This window comes from Chiroxiphia lanceolata, chromosome Z (assembly GCF_009829145.1).
Source record: "Chiroxiphia lanceolata isolate bChiLan1 chromosome Z, bChiLan1.pri, whole genome shotgun sequence".
Lineage (NCBI taxonomy): Eukaryota > Metazoa > Chordata > Aves > Passeriformes > Pipridae > Chiroxiphia > Chiroxiphia lanceolata.
The window spans coordinates 66640705-66664464 of record NC_045671.1 but is presented as its reverse complement, the minus strand read 5'-3'; the positions used below and the strand labels follow the sequence as shown (position 1 = coordinate 66664464).

Sequence of the window (23760 nt, the reverse complement as noted above, 5' to 3'; positions counted from 1 at the left end):
TCCCCCATTGGTTTTGTTTGCTGATTATCACACTTTAGCGTGGACATCAAATCCTTAATACAGTTGATGGGGAGTCACTGGATGCTTGGTTCTCAAATAGCTGTGAGTGCTTTTCATCAGAGTCACCAGAGTATATTCTAAGTCCAACTATTTGGACTTTCAAGACTTAGTCCACTCTTCGAAAGGGGGAATGGTTACACAGCTGTTTTTCTTCAATTTTTCATTAATATATATTGTTTGAACAGGGGTTGTTTGATTCTACGATAACTTTCAAGCGCTGAAAGTAGCGTGACTGCTTCCATGCTTAAAGGTCAATGGGAATTTAATACTTGTGTTTACTCAGTCATACAGAACAATCATCCCAACAAACAAGCAAAAAATAACTTGTTATTTCTCATGTTAGGTTTATTTAAAAATCCTTGAAAAGTGCCTAATATTTCAGAAAAAAATACCACATCTAATCTGAATCTTGTAGGCGTTTGTAATTTCAGAAATTTCACAGAAATAATTATTTTTACAGTGACTGGGCTTGAAGAAGAGTAATGTAAGGCATAAGTGTGCAATTTAAGCTGCACAAGGTCAAGCAAAAAATGTTCACCTTCTAATTTGAAGTAATAACATTCTCATACCCTGCTTGTGATACGAAATGAAAAGAATTCACAAATAGTGCTAGTTTCCTTTCAGCAATACATTACAAAACTGATACTACTAATGGGTGCTTAGCAAAAGTGGTGGGTTGAGCTCAGTGTCAAAAGATTGGGAAGGTGAAATATTTTGTCTTTTTTTTTTTTTTGTAATAAAATATGAGACAACTCTCTTTTCTACTTTGGACATGGTAGATTCCTTGGAATAAAGTACTTCCAACTTACAGCAATTATGAGGATTTAGAGAAGCAGATTCTGAATGAGTTTGCCAATCATTCCTCTTGTAATAAGTTTTACTTAAATGTTAGATATCTTCAGTTCATGAAAGAATGTGGTTCTCTTCTACATCAGCTTTCCCTTCTACAAGCACCTGATGGACTGTTCAGAAAGCTTTAAAAAATATTGTTGCTCTTTGCCCACACAAATCTGGTCTATTATTAAGAATTAACTGAGCTGTAGAAACGTTCATAGTCTAATCATGCTTCTTAAATTAGTGACTGTTACGTGCCATATTTGTTTGAGTAGATAAGAAAATATTTACACTTCTTGGGATGATTTGATTTTGTGTCTGTTTAAATAACTGTCATTCTAGCATAAGAAATACTGTCAGGTTGGCGTTGCTAAGCTGTATTTAACTGCGACATTCTTTTAAGGTCTGCTGTTACTGAATGGTTGTATGTGTTATTTTGCAAAACATCAAATATAACTAACTTCCCTACAACTATCCACAAGCTAGATATGGGTGTTACGCACTCCTATCCAAACTTTAAAAAATCTTAGGTTTAGTCAACGTGTAAGTTGTGAGCCAATTAACTGCTTAGGTTAACAGCAAAAGGTTAAATGTTATAATCAAGTATTTTGCCCAACAATTGCCATTGAATTTGCATGGAATGTTATCATCTTCCATGACTAACATGAGCCCTTCTCTAGAACAGTTGTTCTAGCATAACAAAATAAAAATGATTGTGTTTATTTGCCATACGAGAGGGATTTGACACTGTTTTTAACTACTCCTACAACCAATACCCTGACTAGAGAAAGCCTCATTTTTAAGTGTTATGCAAAGACCTTATCCTTAGATCTTTTTTGTTGTTGTTGTTTTTTAGAGCCTGATAAGTACCGTCTTGGGTGAAAGTAAAAAAAAAAAAACAAAACAAAAACCAAACAGACAAAAATCCAAACAAATAAACAAACAGAAAAAAACCCACAACATCCCCCCCCCAAACCACAAAAAAACCCCAACCCTGAATAACGAAATGCAGTATTTGATCCAATTTCCCTTTAAGGAACAGTTTTCCTCAAAAAAGTTTTCCTCAAGGACTGTTTCTGCTCATGCACAAAGTAACATGTTGTTTACACCCATGTCTGTTTCCATAGGTCTTGTCCTCTTCTGCTGTGGTCCAAAACATCAGAGCACATATAATGCAGAGCATCAACTAATAGCAAGAATATTTTGCTTTCTTTTCAATTTCTTAGTGACTTAGAGATATAACTAAATAGAAATTTCCCCTAACAAGAATATCAGCTGAAAAATAATTTAGATAATCAAGTCAAAGAAGCTCACATATTAGTCGTGTATTCTAATTTGTTGCTTATTTTTCTTCCCTTCCATAGCCATTATCTTTTGTATTATGTAACAAGCTATTATTATTGGGATAATTTCACTCAAAAGTCTATGACTCAGCTATTAATAATAGCAGAGATAAAGGAGCACTTTATCTGCTGTCTTTCAGATGGGTTTTAAGTCATACTGTTCCCAGTGAGTCAGTAGCTCTTTGCCAAGAGCTTTTGAAATCCCCCACTTCTACCATTTAAACTCGTGCCTTTTTCACAACAGTAGTAAGCAGCACATTCAAACCCTCAGTATGTTCACCCACCCAGGACAGTACCATGTCCTGCCTGCTCACACATCAATTTACATCTACTTTGTTATTCTGCCAATCTTTCTTTATTCTCCCAGTCATCCTTCCTTTCCACAATTCAAATGAGTCATGGGATCCTGCAATCTGCTGTAATATAAGAAGTTTTCCTACACACCTGTTGAAAATGGTTTCCTGAGAGCCCCGCTACAGGCAGTGACTTCAAGTACTTTCTAAATAGGGCACTGAGAATTATTTCTGTAGATGTGACTTTATTTAGCAGCTGAAGTACCCCAGTTTCATAATGCCTCCTCCAAAAATATTTTTGTCTTTTAGCTTCTCCCTAAATCAGTAAAATGTGGCCTATCCTCTTTCGAAACTGCTGAGAAATGCTCTTCAATGGTGTTGTCTCTCAGACTGTTCAACTCTTGTCTTTGATCTGGATGAGAGGGAGTTAATTTTCACCACAGCAGCCCTTACAGGGCTGTGGTGAGCTCTGGTGGTCAGAAAGGTGTTGACAACACACCAGTGCTGTGGCCACTGCTGCGCAGTGCTCACTCAGCACCAGCCTCTCTCTCCAACATGCCAACCCCACTAGTAGGCTGGAGGTGGGCAAGATTTTGTGTGGGGACAGAGCCACGACAGCTGACTCAAACTGGCCAAAAGGATATTTCATATCATGTGATATCTGGTCACTAATAAAAGCTCAGGGAAAGGAGAAGGAGGTGGGGGGGAAGGTGTTTGTTCTTATGATGTTCCTCTTCTAGAGCAATCATATGTACAGAAGCTCTGCTTCCCAGGAAATGGTTGCCCATTACCTGCTGACGGGAGGTAGAGGATAAGTTTTTTGTTTTCCTCTGCTTCCATGTGCAGACCTTGTTTTTGCTTTATTAAACTGCCTTTTTCTTGACCCTTGAGCTTTCGTCCATCTTATTTTCTTCCAGACCTGCAAAGGAAGAGAGTGACAGAGTCGCTTGGTGGGCACCTGGTTTCCAACTGTTGTTCGTGAAAATCGGATTTGTTCCCCGGTGTGCAACAAGCCAATAATTACACATTTGAGAGAGAAGTTGATTGTTTATTTCAGAGTTGTGCAAGCCTGGGTGCTCGCTGGTATTCCACAAATCAACCACAGCAACTATCAAAACTTTTTACTAATTTATACATTTTAGCAAAAAAAGAACTTACCGTACATCGGCTATAAATTACATAGTTCTCTTATTAATTAGTATTCTGTCTTCTGTTGATTAATTATTCTCTCCCTCCTCATGCTAAGTAGTCTGCATGCTCTGTCTCTTCTTTAGAGTTGAGGGGTTTCTTGGGTTGGTGGTCCCTGCGTCGGTGGTCATGGATTCCCCTGCTGGAATTACCTTTTACCCAGATGGAGCTGATTTCAGCACAATTGCTGAGCTGGCTTTATTAGTTTCTTCCTTATTTTGGGAGTTCTGCCAAATGTCCTTGTGGCCCATAAATTCTGCATTCTTTGTGTCCACTATCAGTGGACATCCCTCTTCCCAGGCTTTATTAACTTCCATTTAGGTCTGAGATCACTGAAGCATGTCCAGCCCTAAATCTTACAAGGCAATTTTACTGACAAGCCATTTGCTTTTCTAACACATGGACATCACTTAGAGCTTGTTAGCTGCTGTTTAATGCATTAAATCTCCCTTATTGTTGATTAGGCTTGAAACTACACAAAAATCAAACATCAAAAAACATCCTTTCTTATGAATTTTTTTATATGTTCCACATTTTGCAACACAACCAGGGTCAACCCACCACAAACTCCTAATTTTGCACAAATCCCAATCACAGGCCTTCTGTGAACATCCCTACAGGGGACCACAATACATCTGTGCATTGTTTCCTTTTAGACCTCTGCTTTTTCCTCATGGTAGAACTATCAACATGCAAACCTTTCATCGATGCAGGGTTTTACAGTGCTAACAGTTTTTCACAGTTTGCTGAAACTTTTTAAACTTGAATGGTTTTGGTAATGCTATATTACTATATTACTATAATAGTAACAAGATAAATCAGTCACCACAGCATAATCCTGCCCCTTTCTTTACCTAAAGACTTACATTAAATGCTTAGAAGAAGATGATCTTGTTAAATAAATCTACTTTTATTAAACAAGAAAACAGGAAAAAAAGACATTTTTAGAAGCACAGTGTTCAGAAATCTGTCAAACAATTTGTGCTATCCATGGAGGTTTTTTTAGGCTCCTAGTTCATTCAATTCGAGCAGATTAAATCTAGAGATAATCATAGTCTTCTGGTGTTTTCCTTCTGCTTTCTACAATTGTTTGAGAATTCTCTGAAGCCATTGAAATTTAAACCTGTCTTACGAATTGTCCTGAGGACAGTTGGGGAAGGTTTGGCGAAGCTCTCTTTTTAAGCAGGGAGGGGTGCTGATGGTTGAGCTCTTATAGGGTGGAGGGACAATGAGAGCACAGCAGCATTAGTATGAATTCTTAACAAAAAAATTAGTTCAAACCTAGGATTTGGACCACTACAACTTGTCACTGTTTGAGGAAGCTCGGTGGCTGTAACTTAGTCTGGCTCAGTAGAAGAACGGGATTGGGATTCAGACAACCTGGATTCTGTTTTTGTATTTTCACTGCTCAAGTATCTTCAGTTGCTTCTGATTCTGTCTGTCCTCTCTTCCTGTTAGGATATGCATAAACAGCAAGCTGTCTGAAGACCATCCTAATGATGCTGACATCTCAAGAATCACAAATAGTTACCAATTTGCCCAGAGAGTTACAGGGAATGAGAAGGAGGTTGTGAAACAGGATCCTGTCCAATTGTTGCAAAATATAGAATATGAAAAAATTTTCTTTCTAAAAATTAACAGCACTTCTGCTGTCTACACTAAAGACTTTTTCTTTCAAAGATATACTGATGGCTACAGCATGGCATAGTTTCAGAAGAGAGATACCCTGTACAGTAATACTCTTGTTAATCATGTTCGACTTACTTCAGCAGCTAAAAAACAGCAGCAAAGGATGTTGATCCAAAGAACTGTGATTTTTTTACCTTACAGCTGTCTCTTAAATCTTGCTCAAAGGCAAATAGTGGAAATTAGATAGACTTTTCTTCATAGATGAAATTTCAGCTGCTGAAAACTCTTTCTGTCACATAAGCATTTGAAGGATGCTAAGGAACACATGCAGTGCAGGTAGCTCTGTGTGCAGCTGCAGTGGGAGCTGCAGGTTGAGCCCTGTGAGACGGTGGGATCCCGAGGCAAGAGGCCATGAAATGCCGACCCTTTGCACAACAAAGCCCACGGGGACCTGTGACCCAGCCAGGTGACCAGACACTGAGACACAGCAGGAGCCAATGACCCCCAGACTTATGCGTGCTTAGACTGTGAGGGTATAAAAGCCCAGGGGTTGCTTTGTTCGGGGTCCCTCATTAGAGGCTCCAGCTCAGGCTGTTACTTTGTTATTTAGTTGTTGCACCATGATTAAATTATTTAAAAAATCTGGATGTCTGAGACTCTGCTATGGGAAACCTGGACTTGAGCCGGTTAGGAAACCTGGTCTGGTTTATGAATGTGGGGTGTGTAGCTGTGAAGGGTCTTTAGTCCCAACTCAGGTGCTGCAAGAGTGACTGCCAGAGCTGCTCTTCAACAATCAGACAGGGAAGTTTCCCTAACATGGAGATTACCTGTTACAATCCAAGGGTTGTTTTCCTTGTGCCTTGCGTTGGATGAGACTCAGACACTTGGGCAGTGATGCCTCAAGATGCACCTCTGTGTTTGATTGAGACCCAGAGAATTCTCCCAAAAAAGGACTTTTAGGAAATTCTTTTCTTTCTCTTTGCAGATGCGACCATGGCAGAACTACTTGCTTCAATAGCACAGCTCTCCTGCTCAGGTGACTGACTGCCAAATGATTCACACTGCAGCAGAGACAACATAAAAGTTACTCCTGATGTCTCTCTTGACATTTGGGATACTTCAATCTCATTACAAGGTGTGCATTAACTCATCACCTATTTAGAGAGTTAAGAACCAGCTGAGATGTTCAGTATTTTGACATCCTGACATCTTTTTTATCACACTTTTAGTCTTGTCATCTGTAAGCAGTTTTACCATCTCATTTGGGTGTTGTTTGGGGAAGCATTTTAAAAATGTTGCATGTTTCTCAACTACAATAGGATAAATGCCATACAAATAATGGATACCAGCAGATATGAAGTCTTTGTTCAAAGCATCGTCCCTTTACTAAGCTGGAAAGTAACATGTCCTCTGATTTAAGGGGTTTATTTTACTACTCTTATGCCACTGTGTTAGTCACCCTAAATTAGATCAACTAAAATATCAGGTATAAACTTTTAAATACCTCTTCAGATTCACTCCAAATATTTTACAAGTTACTGAATTAAATTCTTTTTAAGTTGTCACCTTATTGTCTCAAGACTCCTTTAATATTTTGGAGGATGGCAAAATAAAGATGTGTCAAACTCTTTTTCATTTAACATCCATGGAATTAATTTTTAATTGCAATTTAAAGCGGGATGATGAGCTAGAAGATGACATACACACCAAGGTTTAAACAGGATTGCCACACAGGTTACATTAACAAACAAGCCACCCACACAACAAAAAGGTAGAGGTAAATCACACTGCTGAAGGACATAAATTGTACTTGCAATGGATTCACATGAAACACTGATGTGGGTTTTATTTGGCACACCATAGCCAGATGTTGGCTAGAAGCACCAGCAAACCTCAAAACAAAGGATTAAATGCTCACTAAGTGAGCAGTCACCTACACACAGGACCTGCTGGACCGGTGATCTAACCACAGAGAAATGGTACTTCGAGCCCACTAAGTGGGAGCAGGCAGAGGCATGAACAAGGTGAAGATATGGTCCCGCTCCTGCTACTTACCATTCAGAGCAAGGCTGTGTGAGATAGCTGCAAGAACATGTAGTAACTGAAGGATGCATTAGGCCAGCAGTGTGTACCTGCATGCCCATGGCCAGGAGGAAGAGGGGGAGGCACTCTGCGTCACATGCCTCTGAGTCACTGTGCCTTCTGGGCCAGTACCCTGGGATGCAGTTTACAATCAGCAGGACCTAACTTTTAGTCATCAAAGTCATAAAGAAGTGATGCCTGAGCAGATCCAAGGAAGGCACCTGAAGTCAGAATGCAATCAAAGAGGAGTTAAGGGTAAACAAAACCCAGATGGGGTTTGAAAAACTACACTTCAACATAAACCAATGAAAATTTTATGCCAATCTTTTTTTTCATTCTTCCCCTTTCAATAATTGTGTGGTGGATGTAGTGCTAAGCTGATACGCACATTAGAAAAAAATGCTGGAAGTAGAAATATGTGGTAGATGAGCAAGTTTCAGCAGAGCCACATGGAGAAGCAACTTTTAGTCTAGCTACCTAGATTAATTTTATAAGCACTTGTATGCACAGGTGATACGGATGCACTCATGTACTTCATGCACAAAAACTAATTAACTGGTATGAGGGCAATATTAGGGAGAAGTCCACATGTCTTAACACCAGCAGACCAATGCAGCTATTAATTAAAATAATGCTCATATTCTGTAACCATTCCTACATGATCTACTGTTCCCTTTTCTCTGTGGCATCCCTGAAGATAACGGGGACTTTGAGTCTGTACATTACAATTAGGAAGAAAAGTACACCTGGGTAACTGAAGTATGGATTTTATTTTATGAACTAATGTCAGTAATGTCAAATGTCAAGTTCCTTGACCTCACTGCCTTATCTTGCAGATTTTATATATCTGATCTCATAGTGCATGCTTGTTTGCACGGCAGCTTTTCAAATTATTATATCAGTAAATTATCTGTAAGCTTAAAAATTCACCTTCTTTCACCTGAAATTGGTGGAGTTGCTCTGTCTGTGGACTGTGCAATCTTCACTGCATTAAGGTTATTACGTGCTCAAGGTAACAGTTTTGAAGCTGATGAGGTAATTTTCTTGATGGTTCCTCCCTGAGGGAAAAAAAATATGCTAGGGAAGGAATTTTCTGGTGCTCGTTTTTCTAAAATGGTCCCTTCGAGATACTTCCACTTGTTTCAAATTGGGGGAAAAAACTTGTTCATTTTGCAAAGGAATGGACCAATGTAAAATGTTACAGTCCCACAGAAGAGTCAATGTAAAGACAGACAACTTCACTTCAGCTCTTATAAAGGTTTTTTGAACTTCCATCAGCCTTTTGCTGACATGCTTTTGAGGGTTCACAGACCTCTCTGCTCCATAAGAGATCTATAGAAACAATAAAATCTAGGTAGTGGATCACAATAAAAAATTGGAAAGTTAGTTTTTTTAATTATTCCTGAACGTGACCCTTGGGTAGTAGCCTTGAAGCTTATTTACGCTTTAAAATTATTTGTCCTAACATGAAACACACACTAATTTTTCTTTGGAGTCAACTGAAATCTTAAATCATTACTCTGGGGACAGGGCCCAACAAATTGTTTCCAGTATGCAGGAGAAAAGATAAAATTAACATTGAATATTCAAGAGAAAGCTAGTTTCACAGTAAGAGCATATGGTTAATATGGGCTTCCTTTTGGAAGTAAATATGGGTCAAGTCTTGGCTGAGGCAGAAGGACAAGGAAGATGCTCTTCTTTTAAGATGTTTGTAATACTTCATCACTACTGAAAGAAATTCTGTGAATTTGTAGGGCAGAAACAGGAAAGCTTACAAGCAGTACAGCATAATGGGAACTCATGACACTGAGATTGGCACAAATGAATGTAGAAGATAAACTGGACTTGACTGAGGCTTTATTTTCCCTTCTTTCATGCAAATATTGTTTCTTTGAAGTAACACTGGCAAAAGCAATTCAAAGCTCAGCTACAGTGTACACAGCACTGGTATTTCTTTGCAGCAACTTTTGTTGTAATAAAAAAAAAAGTAGGACCTTTTACCTTGAAACAGTTCTTTTCATCTTCAAAGCATTTTCACAAATACATTCTAGCTAATCTAAACACTCCTTTAATGCAGTTAAGGTTGATTATCACCATGATTATGACTTTACAGGAGGGACAGAGTTTAAATTACTTAAATGTGTAAAAGTATTTGATGTCAGAAGAGGTATTAAAACTCAAGGGTCACTAAGTCCTAATTGTCTGCTTACACTAGATCCTCTCTCAACTTTGGTTTCCACTGTAAAGAATTATCTTCTTATAAATAGACTGTTTTCTATATTTACCTAAATATTATATTACTTGTGTATTAAAGTGCTTCTTACACTAATAAGAATGTTTCAGTTTATTTGACCAAGATTTCTAAGCTCTGTGAGGTATATGACCCAAACTATTAACATAGTTGCAGGAAACAAATTGTCAGGTCTTCCCAGACCTCTAAGGACAGGGTTTTCAGGCACTGACTACATGTGGATTTTCACCAAAATTTTCACAAAAAATGACTTTAAGTTCAAAAGGCCTTCATCTGATATATAAACTACTTATTTTCATCTAAGGGTTCTTTTGTATTTTACGAATGGTGTAACGTGTAAATGAAACTTAGTTTTTACACATTATTTTAACTTAAGAAAACACTGTTCATGAAACACAGACAACTGAAATAGTGAGAAATCAAAGCAAACAGATTTCAAGTAATTGTGCATTTATTTTATCTTTGAAAAGGCGAAACGTCAGTAAACTACTGTTTTTTATTCAGGTAACTGGATTTACATTCCATCACTTAGAACATGAAGTACAAAGCTCAACCTCTAGGAAAATACAAAGCTATCACTTTATTTCAAGGTTTTCTATAATGTCATAAGTGGAATTGTGAACTGAAACTGCAATTTCTACAGGAACTCTCTAACCTGTGTCTTTTTAAGAGAGTACGTTCGTCATGTTTTCCTGAGCATCGTGGTATTGTTGGGGTGGTGTTTGATTACCTGCTTCCAAATCCAAATGGCTGCTGCAGAAAACTGACTTCTCACAATGATAAATGCTGTGTTAAAAAATTCTAGATTATATCTTACTGGTGAACAGTCACTGTACTGGATTCCACCTCTCAATTCCTATCATGGGATTTTAATTTTAAGATATTCAAAACTGAGAAATAAAAAAACATATGGTCCATAGAAATGAAAATATTTAAAAATGTTAATTTCATAGAGCACCGTTTCTTACCTGTTATTGATTGGTTAAATCGTTCAGAAGGCTTAAATACATGTATTCCTTAATCCAGGTTATAAAATGATATAATTAATGGGAACTCACTAACTGTTGATAAACAGCTCACTTGAAGAAGTGTAAAATTTCATATTGATACAGGTTTTTCTTCTAGCAAACTGCTAAATTGAAACTCACACGGCATTAAATGTGAAAAGGTACTTAGTTTGTCTGCAAGACTGCAGTTTTTCAGCTCCTTTTCTGATTCTGAGTCTAGGCTATTCATCCATTGTCTGGACTGCACCAAAACAGCGGCTCAGATCAGCCATCCTCAGAAACTCCATCTAATGAAGCTCCTTTTGAGCTTCCATCTCAACCTTTCTTGAACTATTTCTGTCATTAAGAATTCAACATGAGTAGGCTTTTCTGCTTGCTGCTCACATGTAATATGGATATATGGAAAGCTTTGTGCAGAGAAATACTCCTACAAAACACACACAGTAACAGAGAATCCACAGGCGTGAAGTTGGAAAGCCGATTCCTCTCTGGTCAGCTACAGTATCAAGCTCCCACTAACCGCCTGTGTAGGAACAGCCAGCATGTTTTAAACAGAAGTAAGAGCCAATTGTCTCTGAGAGTTTAAATAGTGAATACTTCCACGCTATTTAAGCAAAGTGAGCTCTCATATTCAAAAAGCAAATAGATTGCACATAGTTGTGGTAAAAGAGGAGTACTGCAACACAACTGACACGGCTTCTTGTAATCAGTGGATGAACATTGTAGTAGAATTAAACAGAAGGAATTGCCAAGAATTATTCACTAAGAGATTCTGTACACTAAGAGTAGAACATATAACTTCAATGCAATGAGAAAAATGCAGTAAGTTTCAGACTTAGTGTGGTATTATGGCTACACACTGAAGAACTTATCTGTAACTTCACCCGACAAACTGTAATTTCGCACTGAAGAAGTTAACATGTAATTTGACCCAGATCCTTCTTTCTCTCTTTATTAAATTACAATTTTCCAAAAGTATATTTCTCATCAGTACAGTCTACATTTCGAACTGCAGTAAGAAGGCTTCAGCCCTGGTGACAAACATCTCAGCAGTGCATGAAGATCTCTAACACACACTGAAGACGAGAGGATAAAGTGTTTAAAGCTGCACAGATAGCACATTCCAGCTGAAGCACAAGTTCAGCATTAGCTGCTACTGCCTCAGATTATCAGGAATATTCTTTTCCTCTTGGTATACAAAGAACTGCCTCAAGATCTTAGCAGCTAAAATCTAGGACATATGTTCAGTGATGAGTCCGAGTCTTCATTTACCAGCAGATATGTGACATTTCTTTAACAGACAGGTAGCACTGAGGGCATGTGAGAATGGCATGTTTGGGTGCCCGAGGTGTCTCCAACAGATAATGTAGCTTTAAAGAAAATATGTGAAACATTTTTATGTACTTCCAATTAACAAGGTAACAGCTATTCTTGAAAGCTCTACATCTGATATTTATACCTACCTATAGAAGCAAAATACATAAACATACTGATGTTTCTTGAAATGCAGGATCGTGTTATGGCAAAACAAATGTTCCACTTAAATTAAGAAAAATACCACAGGTAGGAAAATTGTAATTATAATAAAATAGTTTTTAACTTATTCTATCACTTGAAGCTCTATTTAGCTTGGAGACCTAAACATATATACTTTTTATATATGTGTACTTCAGAAAGGATTTCCCCTTCCCCCCCCAAACATGCTTCAGTTTGTTCTCAGAATCATTTTAGGGTATTGAAAAGATCACACTCAATTCCACTTCTGTTGACAAACTGATGAACTTGGGGCGGGGAGTCAAGTAAACTGCTGTGTCTCCAGAAACATGGGAGGGAGGTCTGACCGGAATATGAACCGTCTGAAAGTTAAGTTTCCAGAGAGACCGAGCCAATGCTTAGCGTCTTGAGAACATACCTGCACCTTTAAGTAGACAAACCATTGCGATCACACCAACCGCAGCACCGCTCCGGTCCCAAGCAGCGGAGGCTCCCGGAGAGTCACAGGTAAACGCGCAGGCCGGAACGATTAAGAAGAGAGCAGGACGTGTGCTCAGGTTGCGAATTCAAGAGGCACTTAAACACGGCAGCATTCTCACTGACTGAACAGCAAAAGCGCTCCCGAGGCGAGAGCTCTGTGGGGGAGCAGGGGGGACACGTCGCTCCCGCGGGCCGGGCCCTCAGCGCGGGCGGGTGCTGCCCCCCAGCGGCGGGAAGCGCGCCTTTCCCCCCCCCTCAGGGCCGTGCCCCGCCGCCCGCGGCGCCGCCCCGCCCTCCCGCCAACATGGCCGCCGCCAGCGCCGCCGCCGCCCCGGGACTCGTGAAGGTAAGCGCGCCTCTGCTCTGCCGCGGGGCAGCGGCCGCCGCCGCCCGCAATCCTTCCCTGCCTGTCGCCTCCACCCCCCCGCCCGGGAGCGGAATGGCGCGGGCCCCGCCGCCGCCCTCCCGGCGTTGCCGAGCGCGTGGCCGGAAGCGCTGCCTCCCTCCCTTCCCCGCTCCCGGCCGCCCTTCCCGCCTTCGCGCCGGGAGCGGGCCCGGCAGCCCGGCGGTGCCGGGAGGGAGAGTGGCCGCGGTGGCGGGCGGCACCCGGCCGAGCGCTCCCGCGGCCGGGGCCGTTCGGGGGCTCCCGCGGCCGTCTCGGCAGAGACGATCGTCTAAAATTTTTTTTTTTTAATGAAATCCGGAGGCCTTTGCTGAAATTTCCGGGTATCCGACCCGACGGTGGTGTGTCGGGTTTGTCAGTGAGAGGGACCGTGGCACTGTGCACTGTGTCTGTGAATGTGCGCGGAGCCCGAAGCTGCCGCGGGAGCGAGCGGTGCGAGAGTTCCCCGCTCAGACCTGTCCGTCCGCCGCGTGTGCTGGAAAAGCGGCTCAGAGCGGCGGTGGTACCAGCGCTGAGCTGGCCTGTGGGCAGGCTGAAACCCCGCGACTGCGTTTTAATAAACTACAGATTCTTTTTCTGAGGTGAAGTAACTCGCCCGATTGTTTCGGTGTGTAGAGAACGGTTGCAAGCTGTCTTCAATTTACAGGTTTATTCTCTTAATGCAGTTTGATGTTCTTCTTTAAGTAAAAGTCTTTGTAGTGCCATCCTCTCCCTCCTCTCCATATCCCCAAAACAGAAGAGAGGGATACAGAGGGATTCGTTGGTCGTTAGTTGTCACAGAGACTCGTAGGTGATCATGACAATGTTTAGGACCCTCAGACGGACAAGTGTAATCTGTTACTGCACTGATACTTCCATGCTTGTGCTTAAACCTACTTGGGGAATTTCACCAAACACCAGGTTAAGAATGGCATATGCTTCAGTGTGATTGTTGCTTGGACTTCCACAGAGAAATGCTTTTGATTTTTTAGTTACTGGTGTGATAACTTTTTGTTAGGTTTCACTTTTGCTGCTCTTCATCCCAATGTTTGAGATGGGCAATAATAAAATGATTCATGTTTCACTCCACTGCAATGCCATTTTACTTTAGATTTAATTCCAGATATCCTTAGATACAGTCTCCATTAATTTTTACAAGTTATGTCCTTTGTATCCCTTTGTAGGATGCAATCAATGTCTGGAATGGAGCATACAATCTTTCCATTCTTGAGGTCACTCCTAGATGTGACTGTCTCTGGCTTTTGAGGAAAGGTGAGACGGTTCTCCCCGGGTGAAGTTCTCGCTACCATTCCATACCTGCCGTGCTTGGGCTCGTAGGTGGGGATAGAACTCAGCTCCCTTGACAGGATGTCGTGGTTCAGGAATGATATTCTTCAATTTAGTGTTCCCGTTGAAAGCACTCCAAACCATGCCACTGGTTCACTCGCCCCTCCTCCTCCTCTGTGATAGGATGGAGAGGAGAATTGGAGGCACAAAAGGTAAAGACCACGGGTTGAGATAAGAACAATTTACTGGAAACAGCAGTAAGAAAACAATGAAACATTAACAGCAACAATATCAGTAAGGAAAGTGCACCTTCACCACTGCACCTTCACACTACCCCAATCGGGAAGGGTCTTCCCCGTTCCCAGAAAATGATGTGAGGTGATATAGAATAACCTCTGTGTCCTGGCCATGCTCCCTCCTGACTACTGCAAAAATTAATCCTGTCCTGGCCTGAGCCAGGACACCAGGACACAGGGTGTCTCCCCCACTGAGCCTAGAGCATCTACATCCCTTTTGGTAATTCAGTAGAAGGTTTGGAAAGCAGAATTGAATATAGAATCAGTTTGCCTAGCTCTCAGATGCAGATAATATTTCTGGAGATTATATATACTGGAGGAAAAATAATTGTCAGAGAGATAAATTTAAATTTAGGGTTAGAGCTGCCAGCTCCAAGTTGAGATTACGTGGTTGAAGAAGCAGCTGCTTCAAAAATCTCTGCTGACCTAACTTTCCTTCCACTAGAATAGTGCTCCAGCAAATTATAAGTCATCCCAGCATTTCTCTAGCCAATGTTGCTTTGGTGGCCTGAGGGTTGACCAGACTGCCACTGAGGTGTTTTGCAGTGGGGAAGAAGGCAGAAGCAAAATCAACATAGTCCAGCTCTTCTTCTGTGCTCTGTGTTCTCCACCCTGGGAGCTGTGAATATTTTGCAAGCTCATTGCACTGCTGCCATTTCTGACAGCATGGCCGTTGGTGTTAAAGCCTTCTCAGGAACTCAGCAGTGCAGCACAAGCACGTAATGATGAAGCTGCAGCAGCAGGAGTAGGAAGCCTGAGAGCTGATTTGAAAGCAACCACACCAGGCCTATGCTGCCCCAGGTCAGGTGTGCTGCTTTCTGGTACAGGGAGAGTCTGTTATAGTGATGGATGTGTGTTTTCATAAGGACCTTAAAGCATTGCAGTTCCAAAATAACTTCTGTATCATGTATCTGTAGCTGATATCTCCAGCACTGCACTGTTTTCCTCAGTCCCAACAACTTTCACTTTGCCAGATGTGAAAGTTCAGGAAGGTAAACATTCCCTTTTGCATATACTTAAGCCATAACAAGTGTTATAGGAAGCTAGTTCGATTACTGAAGGGACCATTTTTTCTCCTAGATTTAAAAAACACCAAACAAACACAAAAACCCAACCAAACAAAAGAAACCCCAACCATCAAACGAACAAACAAACAAAAAAAAAAAAAACAAAGGAAAAAAACAAGCACCGTTTTTGTAATGTCTTCTGTTAATGTGGCAGTATCACTGTTTACTGAATGCATGCAAGAACAATGTTAAATATGGTCTTTTGTTCATTCTGTGTTGTACGACTGCTCCTGTTGCACACCTTCCACAATTCTTAAGGCTGTATTTTATTCATCCTAAATTGTATATAGTTTTCTGGATTTTCATGAGAAATCGAACAGTCTGAACGTTCGTGATAACTAAGCAACACGAGTAACGTGGGAATATTGCTGCGAACATCAATATTACTTGTGTGTGTTCAGGATTGGAGTCGTAGGTTTTCACTGCTCTTTTCCTTTGCACTGCTCCTCCTGCTCCACAGGGGGGTAGCAAAAGGAAGTAGGAGATCGGTTAAAACTACCTCATCGTATCAGGGTTTACAGCATCTGGTGTGGAAAGCTTTCTTAGAGAAGTATTGGGTGTGTACTGAAGACCACAGAGCGTCTGCTTGTTGAAAAGAAATGCATGATAGCCAGCTAATACAGTGGTTGAACAAATGGGGTCTCTATGAATGTGAAAGTAAGAAAAAGCTACAGAAAGAGGCAGTTCTGTGTGTGTTGTGGAAGCGGGGGTGTTGTATGTTGAAGTCTGGAGGTTTTACTTGGGAAATCTTCAGTCTTTGTGGTAACAAGTTATGTCAGAACGGTTCAGATTTTTTTTTTTACCGTGATAAACAAATCAGTTATGAATTCTTCAATATGAAAGTGATACAAACTTTGCAACAACAAATGAAGGAAAAAAAAAAGAGCATTTTCTCGGTGGTGATAGTGACATCATTTTTAAATACCATTACTAAGCTTTCAGTTGTGAAAAGCTTGACAGTACCCATTCCATCCAAAGAGCTGCAAGTGTTCTTAACTTAAGAGAAAATCTGACTTGACTGAAAATTGAATTGTCTAAAGAGTGACAAAACCAAGTTACTTTCCAATTATGAACTAGAAACAAGAAAATTCAGATGCATTTTTCTTAAGCTGGAATATGAAATCACAGGCAAATTTAGTCTCAATAAGAATATATGTTTCAATTTATCCTTTTTTTTTTTCTTTCTCCCTTTTTACAAAAGAAGTAGATCAGATGAGTGAGAACAAGAAATTGGTGATTACCAAAGGATGTCAGATAGGTGGTAATTGTGAGTCACTTCATGCTTTTTCACTATAAATTGTATCAAGACACAATGGGGATTTTAGTTGGGGAACTTCTTAGATTTTGTCAAGTCAAAATATTTTGCAATAATGTTTTTGTTATTTTGGATGTACAATGCTATATAGTAATGCCTGTGTCCTGGAGTAATTTCTTCTCAGTAGCTGGTACAGTGCTGTGTTTTTGATCTAGAGTGAGAATAGTGTTCATTACACACTGATGTTTTAGTTTTTTGCTAAGTCATGTTTATCCTGAGTTAAGGAATTTTATTTTTTTCTTGTCTCATGCTCTGCCAGTGAGGAGGTGCACAAAAGAAACTGGGAGAGAGCGTAGGCAGGACAGGTGATCCAAACTGACCAAAGGGATATTCCATACAATAGAACATCATGCCCAGTATATAAACTGAGAGAGTTACCCAGAAGGGGATCCGATCTGGGCTCGGGAAGGGGGGTCTGGCATCAGAATGGTGAGCAGTTGTGCTGTGCATTACTTGTTTTTCCCTTTTCGTTTTCATTATTATTATAATTTACCATTATTACAATATGCCATTATTAGTGTGTTTTATTTATTTTCAATTATTAAACTGTTCTTATCTCAACATAAAAGTTTTACTCTGATTCTCCTCCCCTTTCCACTGGGTTAAGGGGGGAGAGAGGAGGAGCTTGAGTGAGCAGCTGCTCAGTTTCCAGCTGGGGTTAAACCACGATAGCCTGCTATTCTGTATGGTGGTTATGCATAAGACTGTTTTTCTCCATGTAAACAAGAAGCCTTTGTTGTAATATGATTTCTACATGCATTTCACACTCATCAGAGGCATTCCCAAATAACACTCTTCATTTTTATATTGGAAATAAATTTTGAGTTGGCATATCTTTGTGCACTTTTCCATAGCTTTTTTTTTTTTTTATTTGGTATTTCAAAGAGAAAATCCTAGGGTAAGGCATTGGCAAGTTAAATACAATTGTTTGAAATCAGTTATTTGAAATTTCCATTCTGGGAAGCTGTGTTGGGCGTATTATGTTTTGTTGTTCTGTAGTCTAGTCCCATCTTGAGCAAAAGATGCATTTTGTAGCTGCCTGGTTAGTTTTTCAGCATGCCATTAAATGTAAATTGCAAGAAGACTGATGTGTACTTTCTGTGTAAGATCGGAATTATCGGTGGAACTGGCCTGGATGACCCGGATATCTTAGAAGGAAGAACAGAAAAATATGTTGACACTCCTTATGGCAAGGTCTGTATAACCTTTTTATTTATTAATGAAACTTTCTGCCATTCTTCAAGATGCGTGTGTGTGTGGTTTAAGAATTTTCAAACTGTTAAATGAATGTATAAGGGAGGTCCCGGCACAAGACTATTCTTTTTATTTGTTATGTATTGTGTAATTCTTAATTTGTAGAAATGAAGTATTGTAAAGATGATGTGCAAAGGAGACTACACTTCTTCTCATTTGTAGATTTGATGAATTTACAAACTCAGTCCTGAATTTGCAATCAAGAGATAAACCCTCTCTTTCAAGTTTATGCTGTTATATGACCTGTATTATCTGTCAGATCCGTCCAGGAACCTTTCCAAATTGCAGAAAACTGTCGTTTGAAGTATATGGGCCACCATTTTCCCTGTAACTACTGAGTTATACTTTACATGCTAATGTAAGGTCGTGCTTATAACCACATAATTTGAAAATGAAGCTCTGAGACTGTTTTTGTGACACAGATGTTCTTGAACAATTCTCCTTCACATTGATTCAGTCCCTTCTCTCAGTAAAAGGAAGTGGAGGCTGAGGCTGTTGCTCTGTGCACAGCGTTGGCGGTGTTGTGAAGGATTGGTCCTGTCACAAAGCATTTATACTAGAAACAGGCAAGACAAAGGATGAGGAAAATCAAGAGTGAGAGAGGTTCTGGTTGACACAGGAAGTTCATAGAAGAATTGGATCTTAGATATTCTGTAATGTCATAAGACATGGGGAGTCTGAGTGCTTTATGATTGCCACTGGGATTATATCTTATGAAGTCTAGCAGTGTAAGCTAGCACACATAACAATAAAACATCTGGTATGTGGTAGCAAGTGCTATTTTATGAGTAAAAGCTTGCTAGAAAGCTCAGTGGTATGGTGTGTGATTGAACATCTAAATCTGTATCCCCCCTCAAAAATGGTTTAAGGTGGAAGTAAGAATGTAAAAAGCAAGAGGAGTTTGTGTGCACACCATTCAGGAAGGGGAAGGAGATCAAGATTAAGGGAGGGGAAAACATAATCAGAAAAAGCACATTTGACTTTTCTACCGTCTTTCAAAATGAGTCAACAAACTGTATTAGAATGAAGGGAACTGGCCTTCTGTGTTTTTCTATACTGTACTTTCCAAACGTATCCAGCGTTGTTCTGAAGGAGAATCCACTGGCTAAACCAAACCAGTTGCCGTTCATTCCCTGGTTTTCAAGAGTCATGAATGTTCACAGCATGGATGTGTTTGGAGACTGCTGACAAAGCAAACGTAACACTATGCTTTTAGCAGGTGTTAACTGAACCCTTACTATCTAGGAAGGATGAAACAGGTTCTCCCTCAGAGGGTTCTGTTCAGATCAGATTTAAGGGCATAGTGGCAGCACAGCATTTGAAGGTCTGTTCTGTCATGGCACTGAGATGCAACAGGATTTGGGTGACACAAATTCTGCAGTGCAGCAGGGTTTACTGTTACTGAGAGGAGTGGGAGTACTTGCAGGATAGGTCCTGCACAAGGGAGTAGAAAAAGCTTCCTCAATCCTGTATCTTCAGTCTATATGGAAGGCTTTTTAAGTTTCATTTAGTAAGCAGATTAGCTGGTGTCTTTTTTTCTGTGTTCTTCACAGAATGCAATATGAATAGTAGAAAATAAATCTTGGTACCTGTTGTGATTTGTGAGAAACCTTGATCAACAGACTGGCTTTGTCTGAGCCTGTGTATTATGCACTTAGCATAGACTCAACTTAAAAGCTCATTAAAGTTTTTTCTCTGTCTAAGGGGGGGTCGGGGTATAACTGAGATGTCATAGTAAGAATCCAAGCATGAATTCCAGATAGTGTGGTGAGTTAAACTGGGACTGTGAAGCTGACCTGGATGGACTGTGAAAGAGAACACGGCCAAACAGCAAACTTTTATCCTTAACCCTGATGGCCTGTCTTCCTTCTCTTAGATCTGAACTTCTAAGAAATGAGGCCATTGACCTGATGCTTGTTTCATGTAGATATAAGGTCACATCAACTTCAGTGGTTCAATGCAGTTTGCATCCTCCTGGAGCAACTGATGGATCAGCCTTAGTGTGAGATGTGTAGAGCTTGGTGAATGAGTTACAGTCACATAAAGTGCATTGAACTGGGTCAAGTTGATGGACTTCCACTGAAGCAGAAACAAACCTCACAGATTCAACCGGTATCATTAGGTGGATCGAAATTCACTTATTTTGCTGCTGAGACTTTTTAGTATTCAGGAAGGAGGGTTACACAACCTGCCTCTCATTTTAGGACTACAGAGTTGAGACAAGCAACTATTGCAAGAGAGCAATTGTAGTTTTTTTTAAGTATGCTTTGAAAAGTTTAGAAGTTTGTGGTTTGTTAGTATTTTTTCTGAAGATGTGTCTTGTTCTCGATTGTTACTTGAAAGAAAACCAAATGGGGATTTTTGTGCTGTAAAGATACTTTGTCATAGAGCTGTGACATCAGTGGAGAGAGAATCTGCCTGAAATTTTAAGAAGTAAAGGACTTAATCTAAATAAACTTCAGAACTTTTTGGTCTTTATTTTCTGAGAGAAATGGGAGATGCAACATCAGCCTATTTAGTTCAAGCAAAAGTAGGAAGAGTGAAAGTGAATGGATGTCAAAAGGAAAATGCAAGGCATAGTTAAAAAAGTATGTCCATTTCCTTCTATTATGTAAAAAAGCAAACTGTACAATTCTACTTTATATAAATTTTGGAGTTTAATTCTTAAGTTTCTTGGCAAGAACATAGCCAAGAGATTTTTGGCTGAAAACCTTTGTGGTGTGTTTTTAATGCTGTTTCTTTTCTTTTAGAAGATGAATAATAGCTTACATTTTGTCCATATAGAGTCCTTGAATTGTCTTCTGCTTGGCTGTCTCAAATCATAAGAATCATTTGATAACAAAACTTAATATTAAGGAATGTGGAGATATTTTTTTCAGGTGAAATATGGAAAAGGTTACAGGAAACTAGTATGGTAGTTTTTGTGGTTCTCTGGGTTGACATTGGTCCTCCTATGATCTTTCAAGTTACATTAATGATAATGAAAATGCACTACATTAGTTTAAAAAAATAAATAAGCTTACAGCTCTTAATATTCCATCTGTCTTTCTCCTTTGTCCACTTTCAGTGCATAAAAAATTTGGTGTTCTATTGAAAACACCCTGACACCATTGGGGATTCTATATATGGAAAATAGTGTTCTCCTACAGGATAACAGATGCTGTTCCAAGCAATTTTATCTTCATGATTAAATTTTGAAGCTACTACAAAGCTTTGTTCAGAATATACTTTCAGTTAGATTGTTTTACTTTCTGGATGACAGATCTTGGTTCCGAATCACCTTTTCCCAGTTGGGCAAAATATCTTCCTGTTCTAGAAAACTATTCTAGGGGCTCCCCCTCTTTTTCTGGTCATAGGTGTGTCTGGCAAACAAAGCAGGAGGGAATTTGGCCTTGCAATTGATCTTTGTGTGCTTGCATCAGGAAAAATCAGACCATGTAATGTAACACTTACACACCTCTTCTGCCTCCCAAAAACAAGGGGCATAATTTGGTTTGTAAACGAGCTCACAGGTTAAATGAAGGCTTGGGGAACCTCTGGATACTTTTGATCTCCAGTGTTCCTTGATTTTTGTTTTCCTTGGATATAAACTTAAATCTACCACCCGCAATAAATTTAAATCTGTCACTTCTAAAACAAAGGGTCCAGTCTTCAACTTACTAATCTTTACTTTTGATTTTGATAGGAGGCAAGGACTTCTGCTGGACATCCTCTTTAGTTTATAGGAGTACTTTTGTAATCCTGCTGTGAACTAAGTGCTTATTACTTCACACAGCAAATGTGTGTAAACAAAACAAAACCCCAGTTGCGAATTGTCGTGAACCTTCCTTGTTATGGAATGTTGTAACATCACAGCTAGCAACTAGACAGCAAGGCTTTTGCCCTGTTTGAAATTTCACTCCTAAAGGAATATTTGCTTCAGAAGAGTATATGTAAGGTGCAGTAAAGATTAAACATTTAAATATCAATAGTTTAATATTAAATGGAGACTTGTAAAAGGAAATGAAAATACACACTGCAGTTCTAAAAATAAATGTTCTGGCACATTCTCTTTTAAAAAAAAGTAGTAAATGTGTGTCTGACAGAATTTAGGTGTTGGTGGTGCTTTTGAGAGCTTTCACATAATATTTGCCAAAAAGATCTGTGGAATAGGAAGTAGAAGGTGATGGTTTTATTAGAAATTGATATCTTCAAAATGCAGCTACATGGGACTCACATATCACTTTATTCTAGAACTCTGCAAATTTTCTAGTGAGTAATAGAATTGACAGCTGTAAAACTAAGTTCTGATTGAAATCTTGCAGCTAGCATTATAATTTTGTTTCTATTTTATGAAGTAACCTGCAACAGATCATTTCTAGATGTAAATGTGTGAGTCCTTCAAGGCACTTGCAAACTTGTGATCAGTAAATAAATGATAATTTTGTTAGTAGCTGTTTAACAAAAAGGGAAGCTAGATGTATTTTGTATTTCAAATCCCTAATGCCCAGGAGGAGAATACAGCCCACAGCACAGTTAATTTATTGTAATGGTGGTTGATGACTTGGGAGCTGCCCCGTGTGGGCATTATGTCCCGTCTCCAAGGCAGGGTACATGTGCCAGCTAGACAGCTAAAATGAAAATACTCTGTCATCCTGGCTGGTTGGTAGTCAGGAGGAATGTATTTTCCTGTTGTGTAGCTGTGAGAGAAGTCCCAGGGCTGAGCAAATGCAACACTGCTTCTGCCACTGATGTACCAGAATTTCTCTGTCATATCACAGTTCACTTCCCAAAAGCAGGACTTCCAGCAGCAGGGAAGAGTGATTTTTTCCAGGAAGCTGGGGGTGAGTTGGAGGAATCCAGAACTCTGCACACCCATATTTTGAGATAGGGGCCCATGGTAGAAAGACTGAGAAGAGAATGGTGAGTGTTATGGGAAGGGACAGATTAAATGTAATTTACGTTGGGAGGGGACTTTAGTAGAAAGTGGCACTTGTTTAGCAAAAAGCAACCCAAGTTTACAGGAAGGAGTGAGGCATGCTAATTGATCTAACATGTTCATGCTGCTTTTTTATTAAGCACTGTTTGAAATGCTCTTTTGATATGTTTGAAAGTATTATGGTTTCAAACCCCAAAGTAAAGGGTTGCAGTGTTAATGTTAGTACGAACACAGGAACACTGTGATAATCCTTTTGGTCTGAAATTTGATCTTCCTGTACCAGACTGTTTTACTAATCTGCCATATCAAATTACAGAGCTGAGCTCAAGAAAATGTGAGACTACAGTGGTAGCCAGTACTTCCTTTCGTAACTATTGTGCTTATACTTGGGTAGTAGTAAAGGTTTCTAATATGATTGTCAGGCTGTAACTCATTCTTATTTGCTTGTTTTGCAGCCATCAGATGCTTTGATTTTGGGAAAGATCAAAAATGTGGACTGTGTGCTCTTAGCAAGGTAAATGAGCATTTTAAGGGGTTTTATATTATGTGTCTTAAAATTTTCTCAGGAATTTTTTTCTTT

At 39.7% G+C, this 23760-nt stretch overlaps 1 protein-coding gene and 1 long non-coding RNA gene across 8 annotated transcripts in view; one reads left to right on the top strand and one right to left on the bottom strand.

Moving 5' to 3' along the window:
* Positions 1 to 6998: 6998 nt before the first annotated feature.
* On the bottom strand, positions 6999 to 12859 carry LOC116780588. The gene is made up of 3 exons (XR_004354524.1): positions 12600 to 12859; positions 8360 to 8487; positions 6999 to 7650 (listed from the first exon to the last, which is right to left on the bottom strand). It is a non-coding gene; the product is annotated as an uncharacterized LOC116780588 (long non-coding RNA).
* Positions 12860 to 12950: 91 nt separating this feature from the next.
* The window catches only part of MTAP (methylthioadenosine phosphorylase), a 28253-nt gene continuing 17443 nt past the window's right edge, over positions 12951 to 23760 (top strand). For 2 of the 7 annotated variants that reach the window (XM_032676376.1, XM_032676374.1), the window contains exons 1-4: positions 12959 to 13007; positions 14228 to 14315; positions 18116 to 18202; positions 23636 to 23694. Coding sequence is in view for 3 of the 7 variants with exons in the window: in XM_032676373.1 (XP_032532264.1) it covers positions 12966 to 13007; positions 18116 to 18202; positions 23636 to 23694 (188 nt within the window). In the remaining 4 variants the exon portion in view is untranslated. Of the gene's footprint in view, positions 13008 to 13323; positions 13646 to 14227; positions 14316 to 17659; positions 17907 to 18115; positions 18203 to 23635; positions 23695 to 23760 lie in introns of those variants that run through there. The other 5 variants (XM_032676375.1, XM_032676373.1, XM_032676378.1 and 2 more) reach the window with 5 other exon arrangements.